The sequence below is a fragment of the Scyliorhinus torazame genome, chromosome 9, assembly GCF_047496885.1.
Source record: "Scyliorhinus torazame isolate Kashiwa2021f chromosome 9, sScyTor2.1, whole genome shotgun sequence".
Classification (NCBI taxonomy): Eukaryota; Metazoa; Chordata; class Chondrichthyes; order Carcharhiniformes; family Scyliorhinidae; genus Scyliorhinus; species Scyliorhinus torazame.
In genome coordinates this window covers 161,241,653-161,268,851 of record NC_092715.1, presented here as the reverse complement: position 1 = coordinate 161,268,851, position 27,199 = coordinate 161,241,653, and the positions used below count along the sequence as shown (strand labels likewise).

Below are 27,199 nucleotides of genomic sequence, written 5' to 3'. Positions count from 1 at the left end.
ACATGGCCTCTACACTGACCATAACTATGCAATGAAAATTTTTAACTAACATTCTAAGTGTTGCTATGTCAAAATAGGGACATGCATTACAACATTTTTTTTTTAAACGGTACCTCTAACTGTCCTCAATAAACTACACTCACTAAACATTCACTCATATTAACTTCCTAAACAATACAAAAGAATAGCAGCATTTACATTGTTCCTGGCTTGGCAGTCAAGCACAGGGGTGTACAATATTTCCATTTCTTTATTTACAAAAGATGCAACACATTTTTATCTTTATTGTAGATCAAGGGGTTCGGGGGCCTGGTGAAAACCGAAAATAGGGGATCTCATTCTGTATACTGGGGTGCTAGCGCGCTAGGCTCTCCTTCGCCATTTCCTCATCCGGATAGTCTGCACGATGCTGCAGAGTATTGCCAACGCTAATAGGGATTCGACTACGTAGGAAAGGGAGTACCACGTTATGAGCTTATCACACCATGATGGTGTGGTGTTGCCTGTTACTGGGCTCTGGGTGCTATGGGGAAATGAATCATTAACGGTCGGGGGGGGGGGGGGGGGGGTTGGGGTCAGGGGGTTCGCGTTCGCGCATAACCAAATACACATCATAATGGTGGTGATCAACACGGAGGATGTCCTCATTGTTCTTCTTTCTTTTTTCGTCTCTTCCTTTCCGTTTCGTCTCTTTTCCTGGAGCTTCTGGGGTTCTATGGATCAAGCATAGTGTCTGTTACTATCTTGGTTAATATCTCGTGCCTTAGTATGTCTGTCCTATAGTGCCAATTCTCCCTTTACAATTTGTCACCATGTGTGACTCTCTCTTTTTTTTTTTTTAAACAGAATATTGAGGACAAGACACACTTAAAAAATACTGAAACAGTGCGAGCCGTCTCGCAGGCTGTGCGATTTACCATCCAAATGTTTGAGGATGTAAATAGCATGGGGGTGGCAACCTAAGGGTTGTCCGAAAACACAACTTTTTGAACCAAGAGTGCCAAAATGAGGTGCGTATGGGCCGCGACGGGTAAGAATTGGATGGAATCCCCGGGTAGGACGGTGACCGATGCCGTGTGTGCTCTACCCGAGCGTAGCTGACCAGAGGGGGGGGTCCTCAGGCAGGGCGGAGATCAATGCCGTTTCTCCACTGCCTGAGCAACCAACAAGAACGGGCAAAAATGTAGTCATCGTGGGGGGTTGCCGTATTGGTTCTACCTTCGAACCAGAAGAGCCGTTATGAACGGGGGTCTGGCAAGCTCTCAGCGGTTTCTGCCAATGAGCGTGCTGGCAAGTTTTCATAGGTTTCGGCCGACAAATATGGTGTGTGGCCGTGGAACTTCCGAGTGCACAAACAACATTTAACAATAACACTAACAAACAACATTAAACATGCTGCAAGTTCCAGCAGAAAGGACACCGTTTCTCCCAAGCGGTTCCTTTTTAACATCATCTGGACACCTCAGCTTTCAGTTGCGAACAGGGTCGCAAAGGCGTTCTCGCCTTGGCAGTCAGACTCAAAGTGGTTCTCTTCTCCCGGATGCCATACTCTCGTAAGTAATAAGGGCTGATAGGGCTGCATGGTGCGATTTGGGGTCCATCTCGTCGTTCCGGACGAGCCTGTATGAATTATCGGGGAGCAAAAAGGTGGTATCTAGTTCTGTGTGGACGAAATCGTCATCGTAGGGCGCTGGTCTTTGGTGGGGTTTGTTGAGGAATGTGATGAGGAAGGGATCACTCGAATCGTGGTCAGATTCGCTGGCTGTGGGTCCTGTTGCATGGGGATAGTAGGGAGGCGTGCTGTGGCTATTGTCTGAGTAACAGTCACTGCTGCTGCTGTCTGTGGGCGTTCCGGGGCGGCGTCTAGAGGTCGGCGGTGGAGTCGAGGGTGAGTCCGTGGATGGGGTGGACGTGTTGGGGGAAGGTAGGGATATGTTGGCTGTGGGTGGGGTGTGGTCTGCTGCGTCGAGCATGACGTGATGTGTGTGGTTGGACTGTGGGCCATATGTCTTAAGCTGGTTAATATGGAACCACGCAGTCTTTCCGTTGGTACTTAATTTTATAGACGGAGAGGCTTACTTTGTCTGCAATGGAGTACGGACTCTAATACTTTGGTGACAGGAATGTGCTGGGGTTGTAAATTGAGAGCATGACCTGCTGTCCTACCTCAAACTCAGTCGCATGCACTGTCTTGTCGAAACAGGCCTTGCTCTGTTTCTTCCTTATGCCTAATCTTACTGCGGCTGCTAGCTGAGCTGTTTTCACATTCTCCACTAACTGTTTGACTGCGTTCTCGTGTGTGATCAAGCCAGGGGAGTCCAACGAGCTTCTTAAAAGTCCTTTATTTCAACATCAGCATCATGCATACACAGGGCCCGGTTCCCTTTCACCGGGTCCTCATTCCTTTTTAGCTGGCTCTACAGCTGCCTGCCTTTTATGCTAGTGCTGGGTTAACTCAGTCCAATTGAACACTGGGAACAATCATCCCCAGGTAGATGAGTCCTGTGCAGGTTATTACAGTGTGTGAGGGCCGTCACTTCGGGGCTGGTCAAGTCCAATAATAATAAAAATTCTGTGCCTTTCATGGGGCGTCCGGTCATGAGAGTGTGTGGGGTGTAAACTGTGGATGTTGAAATAGTATTTCTCAAAAACATCAGTGCAAAAGGGAGGACTGAATCCCAAGTGGTGTTGTTTCGTTGGACCATTTTTCTGAGGGTGGCTTTTAGGGTCCGATTCATGCGCTCCATAATACCACTTGACTGGGGGTGGTATGCGATGTGGAATTTTTGGGTAGTGCCAAATATCGTGAGGACGTTCTTCATGACATGTCCCGTAAAATGGGAACCTTGGTCGGATTCAATGCTGCAGGGGAGTCCCCATTTCGTAAAGATGTGGTGGATTAAGATCTTTGCGGTGGTCTTTGTTCTGGATGGGAATGCCTCTACCCATTTCGTAAAAGTGTCTATGACGACTAATACGTCCTTGTAACCATTCCTGCAAGGGGGCAATGGTCCTATAAAATCGATCTGGAGGTTAGTCCAGGGGCCATTAACGGGGCGGGTGTGGCTAAGTTGAGCTTTCTTTGCATACCTGTCCGGATTGTTCTGGGCACAGATAAGGCAATTCTCAACGTAGTGCGTTACGTCTTCTTTTAAACGTGGCCACCAACAGAGCTGCCTGAGGTGGGCTGTAGTGGGATCAATTCCCTGATGTCCATGACTGTCATGGAATAAACAAATAAGTTGATTCCTGTCCTGTTCAGGAAGTACATAAAGGGTGTCTTTTAACACCACCCCGTCATGTGTGGTTAGTGCATTTTTAAACCTATCATAGGGTGCTGTAAATTGTCCTTTCACAATCGCCCTGAGATTGCTATCCTGCTTCTGGGCCTGCACTAAATCCTCGATATTAGGCTGCGAGACCTGAACTGCATTCCCTGGTGCGCTTTCAGGGGGTGTCCAAAAATATCCATGCCTGGAACCTGCCTTTTCATGGGGGGGAGGAACGGTGGTGACTGCGAACTTTAACAATAACAAAGGTCCTGTCCTATGCTTTCTCTAAAATGCGGCGGAGCAATAGGGCTGAAGGGGGGGGGTTTCCATCTGCAAAAACAAATCCTCTTGCTTTCAACAGGGGTAGGAATTCTGTAAGGCTGTTGCAGACATAGAGGCTGTCCGAGTATATGTCTACTGGGCTGGGGAAGGAATCTGGGTGATCTGTGATATACGCAACGGCTGCTAGTTCTGCCGCCTGCGCGCCTAAGTGTCCTGGTAGTTTTAGTGAGATTTCTTCTCTGGCGCGTCCCTGCGCGTCCTCGACATATATGCCGCATTCTGTAATGCGCTTCCCTACTAATATTGTGGGAGAACCATCCACATATATCCTTAAAGGTTCGCAAGTGTCTGTGGGCTGGGGGCTCTGGGGTGAACTACCTATCTTTCTGGGGGGTGTTTCGCAATAAAGGGGCCTGTGTTGTGGTGCGGTGAGATGATTTCACATTCATGGGGGGTGCCTGTGTACTGAAAGTTATTGGCTAGGAAAGTGTGGGTCTTGGTCCTTTTAACAGTGATGTCCCGTCACTGCAAAAGAAGGGTCCATCTTGCTACTCTAATTTGGCTAACTGTACCGTCCTTAAGTCGTCCGTCAAGTAAAAGTTGGGTGGGGGTGTGTTCCGTGAGGATTGTGATGGGGTTTAGTCCGGTTATGTAGGAAAAATACTGAACTGCCCAGAAAACTGCGAGCAGGTGCCTTTCACAGGCCGAAAATCACTGCTCCACAGGATCTAAAAGTCTGGAGGCATAAGCCACAGGTTTTAATTGTTCGTGCCGTTCCTGGAGGAGCACGGCCGAAAGGGTGTGGTTGGTGCTAGCTATCTCTATAGCATAGGGGGAAAGTGAGCCTGGAACCTGTAGTGCGGGGGCTGCAATGAGGGCTCTTTTCAAAGCATCCACAGCATCCGTATGCTGTGGAAGCCATTCCCAAGAGGCTCCTTCCTTTAGGAGTTCCGAGAGGGGTGCTGCCTTGCTGGCGAAACCATCAGTGTGGTTTCGGCAGTAGCCAACCAGTCCTAAAAACGACCGGAAGGCTGAAACATTCTGGGTAAGGGGCAATTTGGCAATCGAGTCAATTCTTTTGTGCTCGATCTCGCGTTTACCATGTGTGATAATCGTACCCAAATATATCACTTTGTTTTCCAAAATCTGGGCCTTTTTGGGGTTTACTTTGCAACTAATTTTCTGTAGGAGTTCCAGGAGTGCGGCCAGAAGCTCGATGTGCTCTCTGCCTTGGTGTCTGTCTGCAGTAATAGGTCGTCCACGTACTGGACCAGACATTCGGGGCGAGAAAATTTTGACAAACCATTTGCCAGCTGTCGGTGGAAAATGGAGGGGGAGTTGTGGAATCCTTGTGGAAGGCATGTCCACGTGTACTGCTGATTTTTAAAAGTGAAGGCAAATTTGTACTGGCACGCTTTTGCCAATGGAATGGACCAGAATCCATTACTGACGTCCAAAACCGTAAAATATCGTGAGTTGAGTCCCTGCTTGAGCATGGTCTCGGGACTTATGGCTACCGTGGGGGCTGCTGCGGGGGTGACTTTGTTGAGTTCCCGGTAATCGATGGTCAGTCGCCATGATCCATCGGGCTTTCTCACTGGCCAAATCGGGGCATTATTAGTGGAGGCCACTGATCTGAGTACGCCCTGCTCTAATAAGCTGTCGATCAGTCCCCTCTGCCTCTTGGGGAAATCCGTATTGCTTTTGGGGTCTAGGGTCAGGTCCTGTGATTTGAACGGAACCAGTCATCCGGCCACAGTCGTGTTTGTGGGTCGCGAATGCTGTCCTGTGCTTTTGCAGAACTGACCTAACCTGCTTGTCTGCTAATCGTGTTCGGGTCAAACCAGAATTCGCCGACTGCGCTAATCCTGTTACCTATTCACCTATTGTGAGCGTTCATAGATTATCATAGAATTTACAGTGCAGAAGGAGGCCATTTGGCCCATCGAGTCTGCACCGGCTCGGGGAAAGAGCACCCTACCCAAGGTCAACACCTCCACCCTATCCCCATAACCCAGTAACCCCACCCAACACTAAGGGCAATTTTGGACACTAAGGGCAATTTATCATGGCCAATCCACCTAACCTGCACATCTTTGGACTGTGGGAGGAAACCGGAGCACCCAGAGGAAACCCACGCACACACTGGGAGGATGTGCAGACTCCGCACAGACAGTGACCCAAGCCGGATTCGAACCTGGGACCCTGGAGCTGTGAAGCAATTGTGCTATCCACAATGCTATCGTGCTGCCCTTGTGGGCAATGCTACCGTGTTGCGGGGGCTCTTGCGGATTTTGCCATTCTCCAAACACATTGGTTTACCGGATGAAATGAAAGGTGGTGGGAGTTCATAAAGTCAATCCCCAAAATGTGTTCTGCTGTGTGGGGTAGATCGACTAAAACAATGGGGTGATATGTCGTTATATTGCCAATTTGAATGGGTACAGGGGCTGTGATGTGTCCCTGCTGTGAGTGGCCTGTGAAGCCGCTGAGGGTGATGGTGGCTGTAGTGGGCCACGTGTCTTTCTGGAATATGGTGGAGGAATTGATTGTGGTGCGGAACCCTCCTGTGTCCCAGAGAAATTCGATGGGCTGTCCCCGTATTTTCGCTGCAACGACTGGTCGGCCGGACCTATCCCAAAGGGTGTCGCAGACCCAACTGGGGAAGCCCGAACACCTTCAGTCCGTTCCGTTCAGGTCCGTCTGGTCTGAACGGGTGCTCACACTATGTATGGGCTCTGTCCTATTCTTATTCAGAGTGCCTGCCTGCTGGGCTCTCTGTGGCTTTCGTGGAGCATTGCATTCTCGTTCAAGGTGTCCTAACTGTCCACAGTTGTAACACTCCTGTGGCTTTTGTGGGGGGCTGTTCCTGCCTTCGTTCACCCATGTGGGGTTCTGGTGCGTTTTCACTGCTTGGATGTCTGCCTGCTGTTCCTCGGGTTTCCTAACTGCGGGTTTGTTTTGCACAGACTGCTCCCAGTCGTGGGACAATCTTTTAAAAATCCATTTCTCATTGTGGGCTTCCTCTGAGGGGTCATAATTCGTACGGGCTTTTTTTCCTGCCTCTGTGGCATGGGAGATAAGGGTGCGGGTCCATTTGGCCATACCTTCTTGGGACAAATAGGCGCGGTCTAGATTACAGAAAATGGCTGGAAAGTGAAATCACAGGCGTCCAGCAACGCTGTGGGGTGTTCCGTCTTTTTCTGCCTGCACGTATTCAGGCCTTCTACCGGGTCACCTCTGTTGTAGCCGATCACATCTAGGATCGCTGCGTGCATCTCTGCAAGGGTGCCTCCTCCGACATTCTGTGGGTCGGGAAGGGCTGCTACGACCGAAGGGTCTAAGCTCAGAACTGTGAGCTTCACTTGTTCACGCTTGTCCAGGCCATACATGGTCGCCTGCTGCTTTACTCTAGCAAAGAAGTGGTGGGGGTCTGAGGTGGGGAGGAACGGTGTGATCTTGTCGCACGCGTCCCGTAATTGGGTCACGGTTAAGGGGGTGGTATAAAGAAATTCTGTATCTCCGTCCGATGTGACTGTGTGGTGGGCGGTTACTGGGTTCATTGGTGCCTGAACTATCTGCGATGTGGGGGGTTGTTTTTTTTTTTCTCTTCTGGGGCTTTCCTTGTGCACATGTTCCCTGAACATATCTCATTTAATTCTTCCCAAACCGGGCCGTCTTCTGTGTCTAACTGGGATCCAAAGGTGCTGTGGAATCCATTCTGAACGGAAAGCAAAGACTGCAGTTCTGCAATCTGCTTCCGGCACTTTGCGTGATCTAATGAGCTTTGTCTCTGCTTCGTGGTGGCAGCATGGAGTGTTCGTAATGCTGCTTTCAGGTCGCTACACTGCCTTTGCAATGCCTCTATCTGTTTCTCGGTTTCCTCTCTTACCAGGACTGCACGTTGCGTGTCCTGATAGGCCTTTTCGTACTGTGTCTGGAAGCTGCTTAGGTGCACCAGACAAGACTGGCGTGCCCACTTGGCATCATCCACCTCTCCGTCCTTTGCTGCTAACTTCCTTCTTAATTCTAGGTTCTCTTTCTCAACCTCACTTACATCGACCTTACTCATTCGATGTATACCTATCTCTTTACGGAGCGTCAGAACGACCTCCTCTGTGCCTCGCAATTGTGCCAGACAGGACACGATTGCCATCGGCTTGTGTGCTTTTCCCAAGCTTTTCTTATGAATCTCTGACAGGTTCTCCCACCAAGTATGTCCTATACTCCCGGGTCCTGTTTTCTCATTGTCACAGAGCTCACTCCAAAGGGGCCATCCCTTCCCTTTGAGATATTTCCTGATCTCTTCCCAAACGGGACACTGGCCTACTCTACTGCTGGTCGCTGCGACCACTGATTCTTCAGGGTTCATGAGGCGTTGCATTGCCATCTTTCCTCTCTAAATACTCTGTTAAAATTTGGAACAAGGGGCACTAAGGCGGTGCTGTAATTACGGGAACAGCTTTCGCTATTTTCCGGAATACAAACTCGTGACAGTTTTTCGCAACAAAGTCGATCAGTTTTACCTAATGGTCCTGTTAGTTACGCATGTATTAACACACTTCCAAATTATGAGAATTGATCAGAACTGCTTCAACACTTGTCGTTTTTCTGTTCCCAATTGGATTTCTAATTCAAATTTTTGGGTTTTCCCAGAGTGGTTAAGCCACTTCTAAGTCGGGTCCCGTCAGGATGTCGCCAGTAATATGTTGCTAACTTTTGGTTGGGTCTTAAATTGTAATTTGCTCTGTTTGTTTAACCTTTGCTCTAGAGTCGCCAGGTATCTTTATGATACTGCCACGAGGTTCAAGTTCAAGTACTGATCAATAACTCAACACACCAATTAGTAAGATTCAAATCAAAACACATTTATTGTATACAGTAAGTCACTACTTATGCATATAACTACTTTCTATTTCTATCACTAAAAGGCCTATACTTGGCTTCAGAATTGGCCCGCCAGGTCAGGGGAACAAATGGCCTTTCGTTCAGGTCCTGAGTCTGCAGGATTCAAAAGCTGGTATGGACTTGTTGCTCGGAGCGCCTATCTCGTAGCGAGCGTTGACTGGAGACTTACTTGGTAATGTGGCCGCTTGGGCAGTTCACTCTCGGGTTGATTGGACTGCGTTTCGATCATTTGGATTGATTTCTCCAATACTGGAGTTGTTCCCTGATCGCTGGGCGGTCCCTAAATGTCCGTTGGCCTTCCTTTGTCTTGGCTCCTGCTGGCGCCAAGGAGTCTGGCTTGGCTTTATTCACCTAAAGTGTTGCGATTGTGCCTTGGAATCGCTCATTACTATGCAGATAGCTGCTGGTTTCAGTGCTGTCTGGTTTTTTGCAAGTTTCAATACACATGATTTCTGCACTTGCTCAATTTTGCCTGTGTTGGCTGAATTTCCCTTCAGTCTTTGCGGTTCTCCATTTTAAGTCGGGAAGTGGCCAACCCAGGTGGCTACACCAGACACATGGGAACACCACCAAGGGGAAGTTCCCCTCCAAGTCACTCACTATGATTTTATGTTTAAGATTTTAACACAATTATGTCTTTTTCTTGTAGGAATCATTTTTCCCGCAGTTCAATGGCAGCTGGGGGTCTGAAAGGAAAATCTTATTATACTCTGACGTTTACAATAAACTTTACCCATAAGGATGATGTGTGCTACTTTGCTTACCACTACCCATATACCTACTCTACCTTACAGGTAATATGCTCAATATACTGAATGATGCTTGTTAATTAGAAAAATGTGCAATATGCAGCCAATGCTTGCATATTATGCAGTAGGCGGATGGCTCAACATAACCCTCTTCATTTTACTCAAATTTCCATTTAAGGTGGTGTAATTGTGAAACCTCAGCTGGGTGTAATTCCTTTTGGTTTCAGATAGATTTTCAGACTGCATTTACATTAAGCTAATTGCTTCATCATAGAGCTTGTGATCTGAATTGTGTTTTGGTGAAAGATCCATTACAATTGAGACCTTTAGCTTTTATATTTTTTAAAAGGTCAACTGATGCCTTTTGAGTATTGTCAAATAATTGACTGCACTCAAGTCCTAATTTGATTTTTAAATTATGTTGGAGAGAAGTGGAATTTCCATGTTGTGTTAAAATAACCTAGTTTCTGACTACAGACGATTAAGTAAATTAAGTTGCACAGTCCATTTCTTCTGCTCTTGGATCATAATAGCAATTCCAACCAATTTCTGTACATAATGGGCGGCAAGGTGGCACAGTGGTTAGCACTGCTGCCTCACAGTGCCAGGGACCCTGGCTCAGTGGACTAGACATAGAATTTCATAGAATTTACAGTGCAGAAGGAGGCCATTCGGCCCATCGAGTCAGCACCGGCTCTTGGAAAGAGCACCCCACCCAAGGTCCACACCTCCACCCTATCCCCATAACCCAGTAATCCCACCCAACACTAAGGGCAATTTTGGACACTACGGGCAATTTATCATGGCCAATCCACCTAACCCGCACATCTTTGGACTGTGGGAGGAAACCGGAGCACCCGGAGAAAACCCACACACACACTGGGAGGATGTGCAGACTCCGCACAGACAGTGACCCAAGCCGGAATCGAACCTGGGACCCTGGAGCTGTGAAGCATTTGTGCTATCCACAATGCTACCGTGCTGCCCCAGCTGGTTTGTGTTGCAGAACAAGGCCAGCAGCACCGATTCAATTCCCGTACCAGCCTCCCCGGACAGGCGCCGGAATGTGGCGACTAGGCTTTTCACAGTAACTTCATTGAAGCCTACTCGTGACAATAAGCGATTTTCATTAAAAAAAAACTTTTGGTAATCAAAATGACCAGTCTCACTGAAAAAGAGCTTTTACTCCCTTTAAATTTTATTTGGCTTAATATTCCTTCAAAAGTAAGGAAGTTGTTGTCTAAATAAACATGCATTTTTCAAAGGACAATTATTTGATACAACATACAGTATTAATTAATTTCCATTAGATAGGATCTGGTTCGAGCATATCTTTTTCTGGTGAATGGACATTTATTTGAGTTAAATTATATTCTCAACTTTTCTAATCTTAATGATTTCAAGTTTTGTTCCTTTATTTGTTTGTCTGTATTTGTGAGTTTTTGTTTTTAAAATAACTTCACCTATAAACTGTTCCAATAGCTGATTACTGGATCATGATCCATACTGATCAAACTTCTTTAATATGTTTCGACCTGAAGCATAGGCTAGTGGATTTTCACAGCAACTTCATTGCAGTGTAAATGTAAGCCTCCTTGTGACACTAATAAAGATTATTATTATTATATGTACCTGAAGGATATAAGCTCATCAGAGTGTGTGATGACCTCTGAATGGACCAAAGCATATTTGCAGGATATTTCCCCAATCTGTAATGAATTGGTGCTGAATCGATATCAAATGCTGTCACCACATTGAACATTTCCAAAAGAACACAAGATTTGTAAATTTCAAATCCAGAAGATTGACTGGTGCATTGTATGGGATTGAAGATCTTTGCCTCCAAACACTCTGGTTTTCATCACATATAGACAATGGGTATCAGGAATTTTCTCCAAATTGGAAGCACAAATCCTGATCCTAGCACTCCTATGCTTCAGTTAGTAGCAGGTTCGATATTACGATAACATAAATTCTCCTTTTATAAGGTAGCCTGAATGCACTTGGCATTAGATGACAGAGTTATCTATAGATTGAGCGATGCAGGTCAAATAATCCTTGGATTAATGATATCGGAAATTAAATACTAGTAAAATATAGGGTGTGAGGTTGGGCTTGCAGAAATTTGCCTTAGAATTTGGTACATAAATTGCACCTTAGATGAACCTGAAGAGTTTTTTTAATGTTACACTAATAACTATATTTTAAATGTACTTAATTGGCTGCAAAATGATTTGGGATGAGCTGTGATTATGAAAGACGCTGTATGGATTCAAATCCATTTTTTTAAATGATCAATGTTTCTACAGTTGGTCATCCAACCTAAGTGACGGTTTAAATTTCTGGATCAAAGCAGCCAAGACATACATTTTCTCATAAACGTGGTGTCCTAATGCAGTAGCATGTACAAACTGTAATCATCACAACTATCCACAAACTATCATTCCTAATCTTAATGCAGTCAGAATATAAATATAATGTCCATAAATAACACAATTCTGTGCATTTTCTTGTCTTTTAAATAAAGATGCACATTCAGAAGCTGGAGGCACTACATGATCCTCAGCAGATTTACTTCCGGCAAGATTCGATCTGTGAAACTTTAGGAGGTAACCCTTGCCCTGTACTGACCATAACTTCTGTACCAGAGTCCAGGTCCTGGGAAAATCTATACCAGTTTAGTAAGTAACTTTCCATATTTACTTGAGCTGAGCTTTGTAGTTCATTCACTGGCACTGTGAGTGCATTGTGAATGTGACCTATAATTCTTTTATAGTTGTCTTAAGATCAACTTGCGGCCAAATATATTCACTAAGTTTTGGATATGACTGCATTTTAAAAATCAATGTAAGTTTTGTTATTTTCCTTGATCGTGAAATTTGAAGTAAAATTCTGTAGACACTCTTCAGTGTCCTCCTCCTCGGAGGTGGCCACATATTCTTCCACCTCCACGTTGCCCCGCTGCTGTGCCAGGTGGTGGAGGACACAGCATACCACCACAAAGCGGGCAACCCTCTGGGCGGGAATATACTGCAGTCCACCACCAGAGCGGTCGAGGCATCGGAACCGCATTTTGAGTCCAATGTACCGCTCAATGACAGACCGGGTGGCCGCATGGTCCTCGTTGTATCAGATCTCTGCATCAGTCACTGGCGTCATTAGCCAAGCCCTCAGTGGGTACACCTTATCCCCCAAGTGCCAACCAGCCATCCTGGAGTGGTCCTCGAAGAGGCCGGGGATGTAGCTTGTGCACACTCCCTGGGAGGCGTACACACACGTACATGATCTTCATGTGGTGGTTACACACGAGCTGTCGATGTCGACACTCCCAGACGGTCCGGTGCGTACAGGGCCACATTTACCCCTGGACCTGCGGGATCCTGTTGATGGGGGTGAATCTTCCTGCCTAGGCATCTTGTTGGGCCTGGTCCATCAAAGTTTATATAGTTTTCTGCCTGGGCAAACAGGGCACCCGTGACTTCATGGATGCATTTGTGGGCTGTAGCTTGTAAGATGCTGCACAAGTCCACACTCGAGCCCTGGAATGATCCTGAGGCGCAGAGGCTCTGGGCTGCGGTGACCTTTGTAGCCACTGGGTGTGAGTATCCTCCTCCTCCACATGGTGCCAGGTCTGCGAGGACATGGCACAGGTGCCGCATTGTCCCCTTGTTGAGGCGGAGGCTCCTGCGGCACACGCTGATTGTTGTCTGTTCGGAAGACCAGTGCCGCCTGTACACCATGTGCTGCTGCGGGCCTCCCGCTCTGGGTTGCACCCTGGCCTGATGGGCGACTGTGTCCTCTGGGTCTGGGATGAGGCCCTGCATATGGGCCATAACCTCGAGCCTCTGTTGATGCCGCTGCCTCCTCTGGCGCCTGACCTCCCAGCAGCATCACAAGAACAAGTTTTGTGGGGTCCAAGTTATCGCCATCCCGTGCAATTGGGGGAGGGTGAAAGACTGATGGCCAGTGGTGTCTTCCACCAGGAGACCCTCCAGTCTCCCCATTGCTCCTCCCCCCAACCTGGCATGCTCAGCCCATACACCCCCAGCCCCCCCCCCCCCCCCCCCCCGATGCATGCACCCACCCTCTGGCCGGGGAAATGACCCCGGCCACTGGGTCTGTGGTATTACCAGGCACAGTGCCCAGGCATCACGGTCTGATTGGGGTGTTAGGCAATAACCCCCACTTGCAAATGGCATGCCTACCCACGGGGATCATTTGGGATGTGTAAAGTCCTCACTTAACTACAATTGCTAATTCCGTATTGACAATAGCCTTCAGCCACAAGGCCAGAGGCCTCTGTGGTCAGTGGGAGTTATGAGTGGTGGTTGGGGCAGGCAGGCTGGGGTTGCCCCCAAGTAGGACCACATGATCCAGAGAGTGAGAATAGGACCTATTCCTTTGCCCTTGAGACTAACTGCACCTTTTGTTTAAAAATTATACTTGGAAAATCTGTACATCTATTTAGTGCTGAACATCTATGTAAAGAAGATGAGGGATAATCTCTGTATGCATAAGATTTGAATTTGTTCCCTATTTCTTAATATTCTAAAAGCTTGGTTGAACTACTGAGGAAAAGCTAGTAAATGTGAAAAAATAAGTCTTTGTTTTGTTAATTCGATCATATGCTGGTCACAAAACAGATCATGTCCTCCCTTAGAATGAGAATTTAATGATATATAAATTTACCACCAGTTTATGGATAACTCATGATCTTAGATGTACATTGTACCAAGATTTACCAATACTTAAATGATCTTGTTTTAATGGGAAGTGCTTGAGAACATTCAAGCTCCCCAAAAAAATTGTATAGCAGCCACTTTGTACTTTTAAAAAGCTTCCATTTTTTAACCTTCTTCCCTCTCGTCATAGAATTGTTATGACAAAGAAGGAAGCTATTCTGTCCAGCAAATCCATGTTGCTCTATAAAGCAATTCAGCTAATTCTACTACCCCATTTTATCCCAAAATCCTGAAATTTTATTTTATGTCCAACTAATTTTCTTTTGAAATCATTGGTAATCTACAATTCCACAACCTTTGTAGGCAGCAAGTTCCCGGTCATTAGCATTCAAGTTGCTCCTGTATCTCTTGTCCAAAGCCTTTAATCTGGCTCCCTTACCTTGTATGATCAGCTAATGGAAATAGCTTTCCACTGTCCACCTTATACAAACCTTTCATTATCTTGCACACCTCTACCAGATCTCCCAGCTCCTTTGCTCCAAAGAGAACAACTCTAACTTCTCCTCCTTAACCATGTAGCTAAATTCTCTCATCTCTGAAACCATTCTGCTAAATTTTTTCTGCACCCTCTTCGAGGATCCCTAAATTGAGGTGACCAGAACTGGATGAAATATTCTAGTTGTGATCTGGTCAGATCTTTATGAAGGTTTAGCATAACTTCCCTGCTCTTTTACTCCATATTCACGATCCCATATACTTAGCTAACTGCTCTCAATATGTCCTGGCACCTTCAAAGATCTATACACATAAGCCTCCAGACCCCTCTTCCTGTGCACTGTTTAGAGCTGTGCCATTAAGTATGTATTGCCTTTCCCTATTCATTCTTTCAAAATGCATCACCTCGCATCTCTCTGCCTTAAATTTCATCTGCCAGTTGTTTATTAATTCTGCTAGACTAGCTGTGTCCTGTTGCAGTGAATTGGTCCATCTTCAATTGCCACAGGTACCGTCAGCAAATGTTGGAATTTTACTCTCACTTCCAATATCAAAAAAGCAGTAGTCCTCACACTCACCCTTGGATCACCACTGTTTACTTTGTTGGCTGTCCCTCAATTTGAGGATGACTTCTGTCTTTGGTCATGTGCCTGAATAGGCCAATCCTTGACCCACAAATCTCTGGGCAAATGGGGCAGGTTGTCCCCTGAGATAGTGGAATCTGGAGTGCAGAATTTGCTAATTTTCTTTCCTTCTTTGCTGCTGCTCTGCCTCATCATTACGATGTTGTGACTGAAAGCATTTTAGATTGACGAACATTTTGAACGATTGGTTGCAAGCTTCTTCCAGTCATGAATGTCAATGTTGCCACGCTTCCAAGCATTTTCATGTCCAGCCCTAGAGCATTGACCATTTGACAGTTGACGAAACAGGTCGAGACACTTTTCAGCCATCCACACAGTATCCAGTCCACAAAAGTTGATCTTGCAGTAGTTTTGTATGAATGCTTGTGAAGCTGACTTCAGGAGGGGTATTAGCATATTTTCAACAGTCCTTCCATTGAATCCAGAGGATGCAGCAGAGGTACTGCAGATGGAATTTCTCGAGGACTCTTCTGTGTTGCTGATACACAATCCAGGTCTCGCTGCAGTACTGGAGTGTGATGGCCGCAACTGCACTGTACACTAGGACTTGCGTAGATCTTTGTTGTCAAACACTGCCTGATTTAATTCATAGAAACTGCTGTCCACCATCCTCCAGCCTGAAAAACAACCATTCACCACAACGTTTCTGTTCTTAAGCTAATATCTTCTCTAAGCTGGCGCTGACGCTCCTTTACCATGAGCCTCAATTTTGTCAACCAGCCTTTTATGTGGTATTTTGTCAAATGCTTTTCTTAAAACCATAGAGAAAACCTACATTTCATTCCCTTCATCCATGTTCTCTGTTACTTCGTCAAAAAATTCAATTAGGTAAGTCAAACATGATCTACCTTTTATAAATCCATGTTGGAGGGCGGCACAGTGGTTAGCACTGCTGTCTCACGGCGCCAAGGTCCCAGGTTCGATCCCAGCTCTGGGTCACTGCCTCTGTGGAGTTTGCACATTCCCCCCGTGTTTACGTGGGTTTCGCCCCACAACCCAAAGATGTGCATGGTAGATGGATTGGCCATGCTAAATTGCCTCTTAATTTGAAAAAATGAATTGGGCACTCTTTTTTTTTTTTAAGTCCATGTTGGCTCTCAATCATTTGGAAATCTTTCCAAATGCCTGCTAATTGTTTTCCCGATCATTGTTTCCAAAACTTTACCCACTAATTATGCTAAACTGACTGACTTCTAGTTACTGGAAATAACATTACACTCTTTCTTGAACAAAGAATTGTCACATTTGCCACTTTACAATCTTCTCACATCTCCACTATATCGATGGAAGATTAGAAGAGTTCTGCCACTATCTCCGCCTCTATTTCCAGTAGTACTGGGGATGCAAAGCACCCAAACCAGGTGACTTATCCACTCTAAGCATAACCATACTTTCCAATACATCATGCCTATCAATTTTCATCCCATACTTTACCTCCCAATTCCACTCCTTCCAAGATTTTGCCAGCACATTTACCTTTGTAAACATCAATACAAAATACTCATTAAGTATTCCTAGCCATGCGCCTCCAAACTAATATCAACTTTTTCATCCCCAATAGAGCCCACTACCTGTTTATTTACAGAAGATTTTTGGGTGCCCTTTTATATCAACTGCTACTCTATTCTCATATTCTCTCTCTTTGCCACTGTTGTTTTCTGCTTCACTTCCCCTCTCAACTCCTGTATTTGGCCTAGGTCTCGCATGAAATAATTCACCTGATATACATTCTTTTGTTTCGTTATATTCCCTATATGCTTTGACATCAAAGGAGCCCTTGCTTTGGCTCTTCTACCTTTCCTCTTATTGGTATGCACCTCGCCTGTACCTGAAATATTTCTTCCATTGTTCTGTTACAGAATTTCCTGTCAAACATTGATTTCATTTTAACCTGCAACCCCTCTCATCTCATTGAAGTTCATCTTCTCTCAATTTAAAAGTTCTACTTTAGATTATTCCTTCCTCTTCTCCATTAGTAAGCTAAACCCTATGGTACAATTATCACTCTGATCTAAGCATTTTTACTCAGACCCTCAGTTCACTTAGCCCACCTTATTCCCCAGTACAGATCCAGCCATGCCTCTTTTTGGTTAGACCAATTGGTCAAGGGAGTTTTCCTGAGCACATTTCAGAAATTCTTCCTCCTCCCTTTTCTTTACTCAACATCATAGATTAGTTTGTAGTATCCTTGTCAGCTGTCTGTAAGAGCAACTCGGCAAGTCTCAGTCCCCTGCCTGTTCTCCATAGCCCTGATTGTTTTTTTGCTTCAGATCATTATCCAGTACCCTTTTGAAAGACATGACCGTCTTTTCGATCCTTCTGCCAATGCGAGCAGTTTCTCTATCTGCTCTGTCTTTACCCTCATAATTTGAGCACCTCCATCAAATGTCCTCTCAATCCTCTCCAAGGAGAATAGCCCAAGCTTTGCCAATCATAGAATCATAGAATTTACAGAGCAGAATGAGGCCATTTGGCCCATCAGATCTGCACTGGCCCTTGGAAATAGCACCCTACTTAAGCCTACACCTCCACCCTATCCCCGTAACCCAGTAACCCCACCCAACCTTTTGGACACTAAGGGCAATTTAGTATGGCCAACTCACCTAACCTGCACACCTTTGGACGGTGGGAGGAATCCGGGGTACCCGAATCTACCCATGTAACTGAAGTCTTTCATTCCTCAAACTTTTCTTGGAAATCTTTTCTGCACCCTCTCCAATGCCTTCACATACTTCTCAAGTGTGGTGCCCAGAATTGAGTGCAATACTCAGTTGAGGCCTAGCCAGTGATTTATAAAAATTTACCATAACCTCTTTACCGTTGTACGTTAGGGTCCGGATTTATATCTTAGAAGTGGGAATCGGGACTCTGGAGATTTTCCAGCATTGTAATCCCACTTCCTGACCATGTTGTTTTCATTGTAGCCTGGCTTGCAGACTTTGGCTGCTGGCCAGAGGTGGAGACTGAGGCGGATTGGTGCCAATAACCTTCAATATCCCAGAACCCACTCAGCCCCCCATAGCCTCACACCCAGTGTCCACTATAAACAGAACTGACTAGCCTTCTAATAACATTGAAAGCTCATTAAGCAGTAAAAACAAACAAATATTGCCTAGATATCCACTTTATCAAACCATAAATCTGTAAGAATAAAGATTTTACTTGAATGGTGCATTAATAAAAACATAATCTTCTTTAAAAATGCATATATCAGTCAAAAAAAACAAGCTCACATTCCCTTTGACAGTGATGTCAAGAATCCATTGGAGGCTTTGGAAGTTAGTCAAGCATTCATAATGTCATTCCACTGCACAACTGTAAGAATACGCCCTGTTGAGCTGAATCCATTAATAGCTTTGATACTCAGCCATGCATTCCTAATAAGATTCAATTGAACAAATGTGTTATTAAACCCATCTCAGCTAAATACAGAAGACACCAAGATATGTAGCCATTTCTCAAGTTTGTGAAACAGCCAAACAGATGGCTGGGTTTAACCTCAAGGAAATCAAGACATTGGGAATATTTCACACCACTTTTGTATTTCACTATTGTACAATCTAGAATAGCCGTATATCCAGTGGATCATGTACTCATGTGCATCTGAGTACTTTTCCACTTTCACAATGCTGTCCATTGCCTTGAAAGCATGGCAGATGTCCGAAGTGACAACCTGGCAAAAGCATTATTTTGTGGTCATCTTTTTTTGGGGGAAAAAGCCCTATCATTACTCACTTTTTAAAAAAACGTATGTAACTTATGATGCAACTTTTTTATGACATGTGAAGTTAGCAGTTTTGAACTTGCCTTTCATATGGTTCCCAACTTCAAATCATGACTACCCCCATCATTCATAGCTCTTCTATGCTGGTTTCAAAAATGTCATCTTCCAAAACCTGTCTGATTCCATGAAAATTGCAGATGGACTGAAATGCTCACTTCCACAATGATGGCAGCTATGTTGTGTGACAACTGGAAGACTTTAGGGATATAGGATTCTAAATATTGGGCAATTTAAGGTTTAAATGCCGAGAGTTAGTGTGTGTTTTGACTACAGTGGTAATTTTTTTTTTAAAGAATTCTGTTTTGCAGGACCTGGGTTTTATTAGAAGTTGGAAGGTGAGATTGACAAAGGAATGTGTTTTTTAGTATGGACTGTGGTTTGACTGGGAAAGTCCCTGGGGAGTTGGTGATTTTCAGCCTGCAGAGATAATTTGTTTTTCAGCTTGGGGAGATGAGGTCATTACTGGGTGGAGCCAAGGAATGCAGAGAGACATTTTGAAAAGCTTTATAGAGGCAGTTTTTTGGAGAAAGCTTTGGAGAGGAGTTGAATTCTAATCTGCCTGACGCTGAGTCCACAATTCTCCCACAGTAAGATAGATTGAGAGCTGTATGTTTCTTGTTGTTTAATGGAAAATTGAGTAGTAGTGTTTAAGGTTAATTGTAAGTTCTTTTTGGGTGTGAAGTTTAAAAAGTTTAATACTGTACTCATAATAAAGGATTTTGTTTATAAAGAAAATACCCAAGCCCTATTTCTTCATGCAGTCACTCCTGGAGCGAATCATTCTTTCTGCACAGTCTTACAAATAAACTAAAATGTTGGGGTTTCGGTCCAGTTTCCTAGCCACTGCTGGGGTCTGGTCTGGGATTGTAATAGTTGGGGCAACTGCACACAAGATCCAGCCTTGCTCCCTTTTCCAAACCACCGAAAATTGCTGGCGATGGGAATGGGGCAAGAATTCATTAATCTAGTCCTGCCTGCCATTTTTAAAACCCACCTGAAAAGATTCAGTACTGTGTTGGAAAATCCAGCCCTCTTGCTCTGTAAAACCCAGGATCCCATCGGCTTTATTAACTGCTTCCTCAATTTGTCTCTCTCCTTCAACAGTTTGTTACTATATACTCCCAAGTCGCTCTGCTCCTGAACTCTTTAGAATTTATTTTATATGGCTCTCCCCATTCTTCCTATCAAAATATATCACTTCACACTCTTCTCTGCATTACATTTAATCCGCCGTATGTCTTTCCATTCCACCAGTCTGTCTTTGACCTCTTGACGTCCATCATATCTGTCCTGGTGTGTGGTTAGGGCCTAGACCTGGGTTTGGGGGATTGTCTATTCTTCCAAAATACGCTACTCTAGTCCGTAGGTTCTTAAAACTGTTACTCTTTATTGACAGCAAGTGTTTACACATTTGGATCTCTACATAAGGTTTCAGCTTCTCGTCCTTCCAGATCTCTCACTTCTCAGTCATGTGAGATGACACCATTATTACATTAGCATCATGTATGTTTCTCATGTTTGCTCTACTTCTCCCCTAAGTCTTTATCCCAAGCATATTTATATCCTCCTATGCTATCCTTATCACAATTCACATTGGTACAAGTTTTGGGTCCTCTTCTCATAATAGTTCCAAGTTTTGTGTCTATCCCAATAGATATTTCATTCATTAAAGTCCCCCAATATTACCACACCACAGTTCTTGTACATCCCTGTGATTTCCCTGCCTATTTGTTCCTCCGCCTCTGTCAATATTCGGAGAGGTCCAATGCACAAGCTGCAAACTCTGTCACATGTGAGCAGGTAATGCTTGAAGGTTTGGGTAGATTACTTCACCTCTGAACTTTACAGACAAAGTCTCTTGACGTGTTTTGTGCCTTCCCGAATTTTGGTCGGTCACAAGCCAGGTTCTCCAGTGAGTCCGTGAGAATACCCCCAGTAGTGTGATCATACACTTTTTGCTTCTCAAATTTAAACAAATTGATTCTGTTCTTGCCCCATCAAGGACATCCTCTCTTTCCAACACTAAAAGATAGCTTCCCCAATTAGTACCATCACCCCACCTTCTTTTCTTCCCCATCTTTACTGAAAATTTTGTATCCTTGAATATTAAGTGCCAATTCCTCATTATTTTTAAGCCACATTTCTGTTGTTGTAGTTACACCATATTTCCACATGGCTATTTGCAGTTGCAGCTCACCAGCCTTATTCACCACATTTCATGCATTTACTTGCATACATTCTAAATCTGTACATACCTCATAGCATTTCTTTTCCATTGGTTCTTTGTTGAAGTATAGTTCTTTGGTTTCTGGTTAGCTCTAATGTTTCCCCGATATGACTAATGTGTGAACGAGGACAGCAAGAGTCGGCGGTCTATTCAATAGCAGTGTTCTTGTGTTTCCCTTCAAGGTCATCTTGGACCATGGTGACTTTACTTGGTATTTCTTTACTTAGAATCATAGAATCATAGAATTTACAGTGCAGAAGGAGGCCATTTTGTCCATCGAGTCTGCACTGGCTCTTGGAAAGAGCACCCTACTGAAGGCCATGCCTCCACCCTATCCCAGTAACCCCACCAACCTTTTTGGACACCAAGGGCAATTTATCATGGCCAAACCACCTAACCTACACATCTCTGGACTGTGGGAGGAAACCGGAGCGCCCGGAGGAAACCCATGCTTGACACACTTGCACGCTTCCAACAATTAGAGGAAGATAGAAGAGCTAATATGAAAAGAAATTTCTGGCTGGTGCAAAAATATTTGGGTAATAATGGTAGGGAATTTCAACTACCCAAACATTAACTGGAATAGAATTAGGATAAAAGGGATAGATGACAAAAAATTCTTAACTTGCATTCAGAGGAATGTTTTTTTAGCCAGTCCAAAGAGAAATGGGACATTTCTGGACTTGGTTTTAAGTAAGACAGCTGGGCAGATGGAAAGAGATATCAGTGGGAGAACAATTTGATGGAAGTGATCATAATTCAGTTATTTTTAGCTGCTGTGGATTAATTTCCATATTTGGGAGCCCCTCTCTGAAGGCAAATATAGATGGCAAAATTCACCATCGCCTCCACTGTGCAGGCTCAGCTTTCGACTGACTGAGGAAAAATGTCATCCACCTCAATAGCCTAATCCTTCCCTCCCCTCAAATCCTTTGATCCCTTTGCCCTAAGTGCTATATCTAACTGCTTCTTAAAAACGTACAATGTTTTGACCTCGACTACTTCCTGCGGTAATGAATTCCATAGGTTCACCACTCTCTGGCTGATAATATTTCTCTTCATCTCTGTCGTAAATGTCCTATTTGAGGAACAGGATCTCAAATACAAGACTAAGGTCATTGTTTATTGGGCAGCAGTGATCCCTATGCTCCTTTTTGCTTCGGATCTTGGATGATCTACAGACGGCACCTCAAAACATTGGAGAACATGGTGCCTTTGCAAGAACCTCCACATCTGGTGGCAAGAAAGGTGGTCCAACAAACAGCATCCTCTTCCAAGTCAACTTCATAGAATTTGCAGTGCAGAAGGAGGCCATTTGGCCCATTAAGTCTGCACTGGCCTTCAGAAAGAGCACCCCACCTATGCCCACGTCTCCATCCTATTCCCGTAACCCCTCCTAATTTTTTGATTTGGACACCAAGGGCAATTTATCATGGCCAATCCACCTAACTTGCACATCTTTGGACTGCGGGAAGAAACCGGAGCACCCGGAGGAAACCCACGCAGACACTGAGAACATGCAGACTCCACACAGACAGTGACCCAAGCCGAGAATCGAACCTGGGACCCTGGAGCTGTGAAGCAACTGTGCTAACCACTGTGCTACCGTGCTGTCCAGCATCAAAGCACTGATCACTCAAAACAAACTCTGCCAGGGTGTGGTGTGTAATTTATATGTTGGTTCTCAGACTTGGAAAGGAACTGTTTAACTCGGAAATCAATCGTGACGGGAGTCTCCTAGGGGACCAAGGAAATGCTTGGAGTATCCTCAAAGAATCACAAAAGTGATTAAACTTACCCATTGGCTCATTGAAGACACTGACTTGTAGCCGACTAAAATGGAGACAGCCTATTCGGGAAAGCACCCAGACACATTGGCTTGTTTTGTCGGGTGCAGGGGCAAAGTCGAGACTTTAGAGGAAATGCACAAGACTCCAAACAACCCATCTAACCAACCGTTCAAGCACAACCAACCCCACATGTGGCAGACACTTCAGACCTTACCAATCATTTCAGTACCCTTTGAAATGGAATGCAAGCAAGCTATCCTTGAACCCAAGGGACTGCCTAAGAAGAAAACAATCATAATTCCGTTATAAATTATGGAAAGGCCACTTTTACTGAGCTGAGATGTGAATTTGCAAAATTCGACTGGAAATGGCTGCTTGAAAGTAAAGCAGTGGCAGTAGGAGGTATTCAAAGAGGAAGTAATGAGGGTTCAGAATAAATGTGTGCCCATAAAGAAAAATGGTGAGACTCCCAAATTTAGAACTCCCTGGATGTCAAGGAGCAAGCAGGATAGAATAAAGCAAAAAAGGGAAGCTTTTGTCTGAGGTCAACGCTGCAGACTCGATGGGCCGAATGGCCTCCTGTACTGTATGTTCTATGTTCCAAAGCTTAGAGGAGTTTAGAAAGTATTAGGATTGCATTTAAAAGGAAATTAGGAAAGGATAGAGAGCGCTTGACAAACATCGGCAAACAAAACCAAGGAAAACACAGTGATGCTTTATAAATACACGAGCAAAAGGATTACCAAAGAATGAATAGAACCAGTTCGAGACTAAAAAGGTAACTTATGTGGAGGTGGAAGATCTGGGTGTGGTTCCCAATACATTGTTTCCATCTTTGCTAAAAAGAGGGGATGGGACCATAGAGATATCTTAATTGAGGAGGATTGTGAAATATTGTAGGCGATGAACGTAGAGGAAATATTAAGTGATTAAGCACATTCGGAATTAGATAATTCTCCAAGCCCAGTTGCAACGTATCCCAGGCTGCCAAGTAAGGGAGGAAATGGCGAAGTCTGACTATCATTTTCCAATCCTCTCTGGCTAAAGATGTGGTGCCAGGAGACCTAAGGACTGTTAACATGCCATTACTTAAATAGCGAAAAAGAAATAGACTGCGTAAGTACAAGCCCTCGGCAGCGGACAAACTATTTGAAAAATTCTCAGGGACAGTATTAAATGTAATTTAGAAAGACATTAATAGACTTCTGGGTGCGGCGATGACCAGCTAGGTCGCGCGTTTCGGCAGCTCCCGTTGGAACGGACCTTTGGGCTCTTGATAGGAGCCCCAACGGCAATTTAAACGGCAAAAACACTGCGGTAAACTAGAAGGGAATCCCCCCGGACACGCATGGAAAAGGGAGAGGATAGCGGCCGGATTGCGGAGGATCCTCTGGAGCAGCGGCAAGGAAGGGAAGCTCAAAGCAAGATGGCGCCGGAAGGTGGCCGTTTGTTATGGGGCCCGGAGCAACAAGAGTTCCTGCGGCGCTGTGTGGAAGAGCTGAAGAAGGAGCTGTTGGCCCCGATATTGCAGGCGATTGAAGGACTAAAGGAGGAGCAGAGGACCCAAGAGCTGGAGCTTCGGGTCGTGAAGGCAAAGACTGCTGAAAACGAGGATGAAATACAGGGCCTGGTGGTGAAGGCAGAAACGCACGAGGCACAGCACAAAAGGTGTGTGGAGAGGTTGGAAGCACTGGAGAATAACTCGAGGAGGAAGAATTTAAGAATCCTGGGTCTTCCCGAAGGCGCAGAGACGGCGGAGGTCGGGACATATGTGACCACGATGCTTCACTCGCTAATGGGATAGGAGGCCCCGACGGGCCCTTTGGAGGTGGAGGGAGCTTATCGAGTTCTGGCGCGAAGACCAAAGGCTGGAGAAATACCTCGAGCTATAGTGGTGAGGTTTCTCCGCTACAATGACAGAGAGATGGTTCTCAGATGGGCGAAGAAAACTCGGAGCTGTAGGTGGGAGAACGCGGTGATCTGCGTATACCAGGATTGGAGTGCGGAGGTGGCGAGAAGGAGGGCAAGTTTCAATCGGGCTAAGGCGGTGCTTCACAAAAAGAAGGTCCAGTTTGGAATGTTGCAACCGGCGAGATTGTGGGTCACACACCAAGGGAAGCACCACTACTTTGAGACGGCAGAAGAGGCGTGGACATTCATTGTGGACGAGAAGCTGAAATAGTCTGGCGAGAGAAAGAGCTTTTGGGACAAAGTGGTGGGGTGATTGTGTGGGAAGGGGAAGGGGGGGGGGGGGGGGATGATTTTTCAATTTGGTAATTTTGTGATCTTGTAACTTTTCTCTCTTCCCCATGTTGGGGGGGGGGGGGAGCATGAAGAACTGTGGGCGCCGGCCATTAGGGGCGGGGCCGAGTGGGAAACACGGGCCTTGTTCCCGCGCTATGGTAATTATGGCGGGAACAGGGACGCAGGAAGGAGGGGGCCTCGCACAGTGGGAGCCGAGGACAAGGGGGGAAGCCGAGGTCAGCCAGAGTTTGCTGACTTCTGGGAGCAACATGGGGGGTGCAACTACGCTAGAGGGGGATCTAGCGGAGGGGGGGGGGGTTAACTGGGTTGCTGCTGCTAAGGAGAGGGGGGAGCTGTTATGGGATGGGGTGGTCGAGGCGGGAGGGCACCGTCGGGGGGATATACGGGTACGTGGGAACCGGGTGAGGAACTGGGTTAAAAAAGGGGATGGCTAGTCAACAAGGGGGGGGGGTGGTAAAGAGCCCCCCAACCCGGCTGATCACGTGGAACGTGAGAGGGCTGAACGGGCCGATTAAAAGGGCACGGGTACTCGCACACCTAAAGAAATTAAAGGCAGATGTGGTTATGTTGCAGGAGACGCATCTGAAACTGATAGGTCAGGTCAGACTACGTAAAGGATGGGTGGGACAGGTGTTTCATTCGGGTTTAGATGCGAAGAATAGGGGGGTGGCTATCTTAGTGGGGAAACGGGTACTGTTTGAGGCAAAGACCATAGTGGGGGTAGATATGTGATGGTGAGTGGCAGATTGCAAGGGGAGGCGGTGGTTCTGGTGAACGTATATGCCCCGAACTGGGATGATGCAAATTTTATGAGGCGTATGTTGGGACGTATCCCGGACCTGGAGGCGGGAAAGTTGGTAATGGGGGAGACTTCAATACGGTGCTTGATCCAGGGCTGGACCGGTCGAGGTCCAGGACCGGGAGGAGGCCGGCAGCGGCCAGGGTGCTCAAGGACTTCATGGAGCAGGTGGGAGGGTAGACCCCTGGAGATTTAGTAGGCCTAGGAGCAAGGAGTTCTCATTTTTCTCCCATGTTCACAAAGTATACTCACGGATAGACTTTTTTGTCTTGGGAAGGGCACTGATTCCTAAGGCGACAGGGACGGAATATAAGGCCATAGCCATTTCGGACCACGCTCCACATTGGGTAGACCTGGAGGTAGGAGAGGAAAAAGAACAGCACCCACTCTGGAGAATTGATATGGGCTTATTGGCGGATGAGGGGGTATGTTTAAGGGTGAGGGGGTGTATTGAAAGGTACTTGGAGCTTAATGACAATGGAGAGGTTCAGGTGGGAGTGGTCTGGGAGGCGTTGAAGGCGGTGGTCAGAGGGGAACTGATATCCATAAGGGCACATAAAGGGAAGCAAGAGGGTAAAGAAAGGGAGCGATTGTTGAAAGAACTTTTGAGGGTGGACAGGCAATATGCAGAAGCACCGGAGGAGGGACTGTACAGGGAAAGACAAAGGTTACATGTGGAATTTGACCTGCTGACCATGGGTAAGGCAGAGGCACAGTGGAGGAGGGCACAGGGTGTACAGTATGAGTATGGAGAGAAGGCGAGTCGGCTACTGGCCCACCAATTGAGGAAGAGGGGAGCAGAGAGGGAGATAGGTGGGGTGAGAGATGAGGAGGGAGAGATGGAACGAGGAGCGGAGAGAGTGAACGGGATGTTCAAGGCATTCTATGAGAGGTTATATAATGCTCAGCCCCCGGAAGGGAAGGAGGGAATGATGTGTTTCCTGGATCAGCTGGAATTCCCGAAGGTGGAGGAGCAGGAGAGGGTGGGACTGGGAGCACAGATTAAAATGGAGGAGGTGGTAAAAGGGATTGGGAGCATGCAGGCGGGGAAGGCCTGGGACCGGATGGATTCCCGGTGGAATTTTATAGGAAATATATGGACCTACTGGCCCCGCTTTTGACGAGAACTTTTAATGAGGCCAGGGAAAGGGGGAAGTTGCCCCCGGCTATGTCGGAGGCGACGATATCGCTCCTTTTGAAGAAGGAAAAAGACCCGTTGCAGTGTGGGTCCTACAGGCCCATTTCCCTTTTAAATGTAGATGCTAAGCTCCTGGCCAAGGTGATGGCGATGAGGATAGAGGA

At 45.9% G+C, this 27,199-nt stretch overlaps 1 protein-coding gene across 10 annotated transcripts in view; it reads left to right on the top strand.

Moving 5' to 3' along the window:
* The window catches only part of agtpbp1 (ATP/GTP binding carboxypeptidase 1), a 462,243-nt gene that overhangs the window by 274,077 nt on the left and 160,967 nt on the right, over nucleotides 1-27,199 (top strand). For all 10 annotated transcript variants that reach the window (XM_072516701.1, XM_072516698.1, XM_072516700.1 and 7 more), the window contains 2 exons: nucleotides 9,112-9,256; nucleotides 11,739-11,892. In XM_072516701.1, the coding sequence (XP_072372802.1) occupies nucleotides 9,112-9,256; nucleotides 11,739-11,892 (299 nt within the window). The remainder of the gene's footprint in view (nucleotides 1-9,111; nucleotides 9,257-11,738; nucleotides 11,893-27,199) is intronic.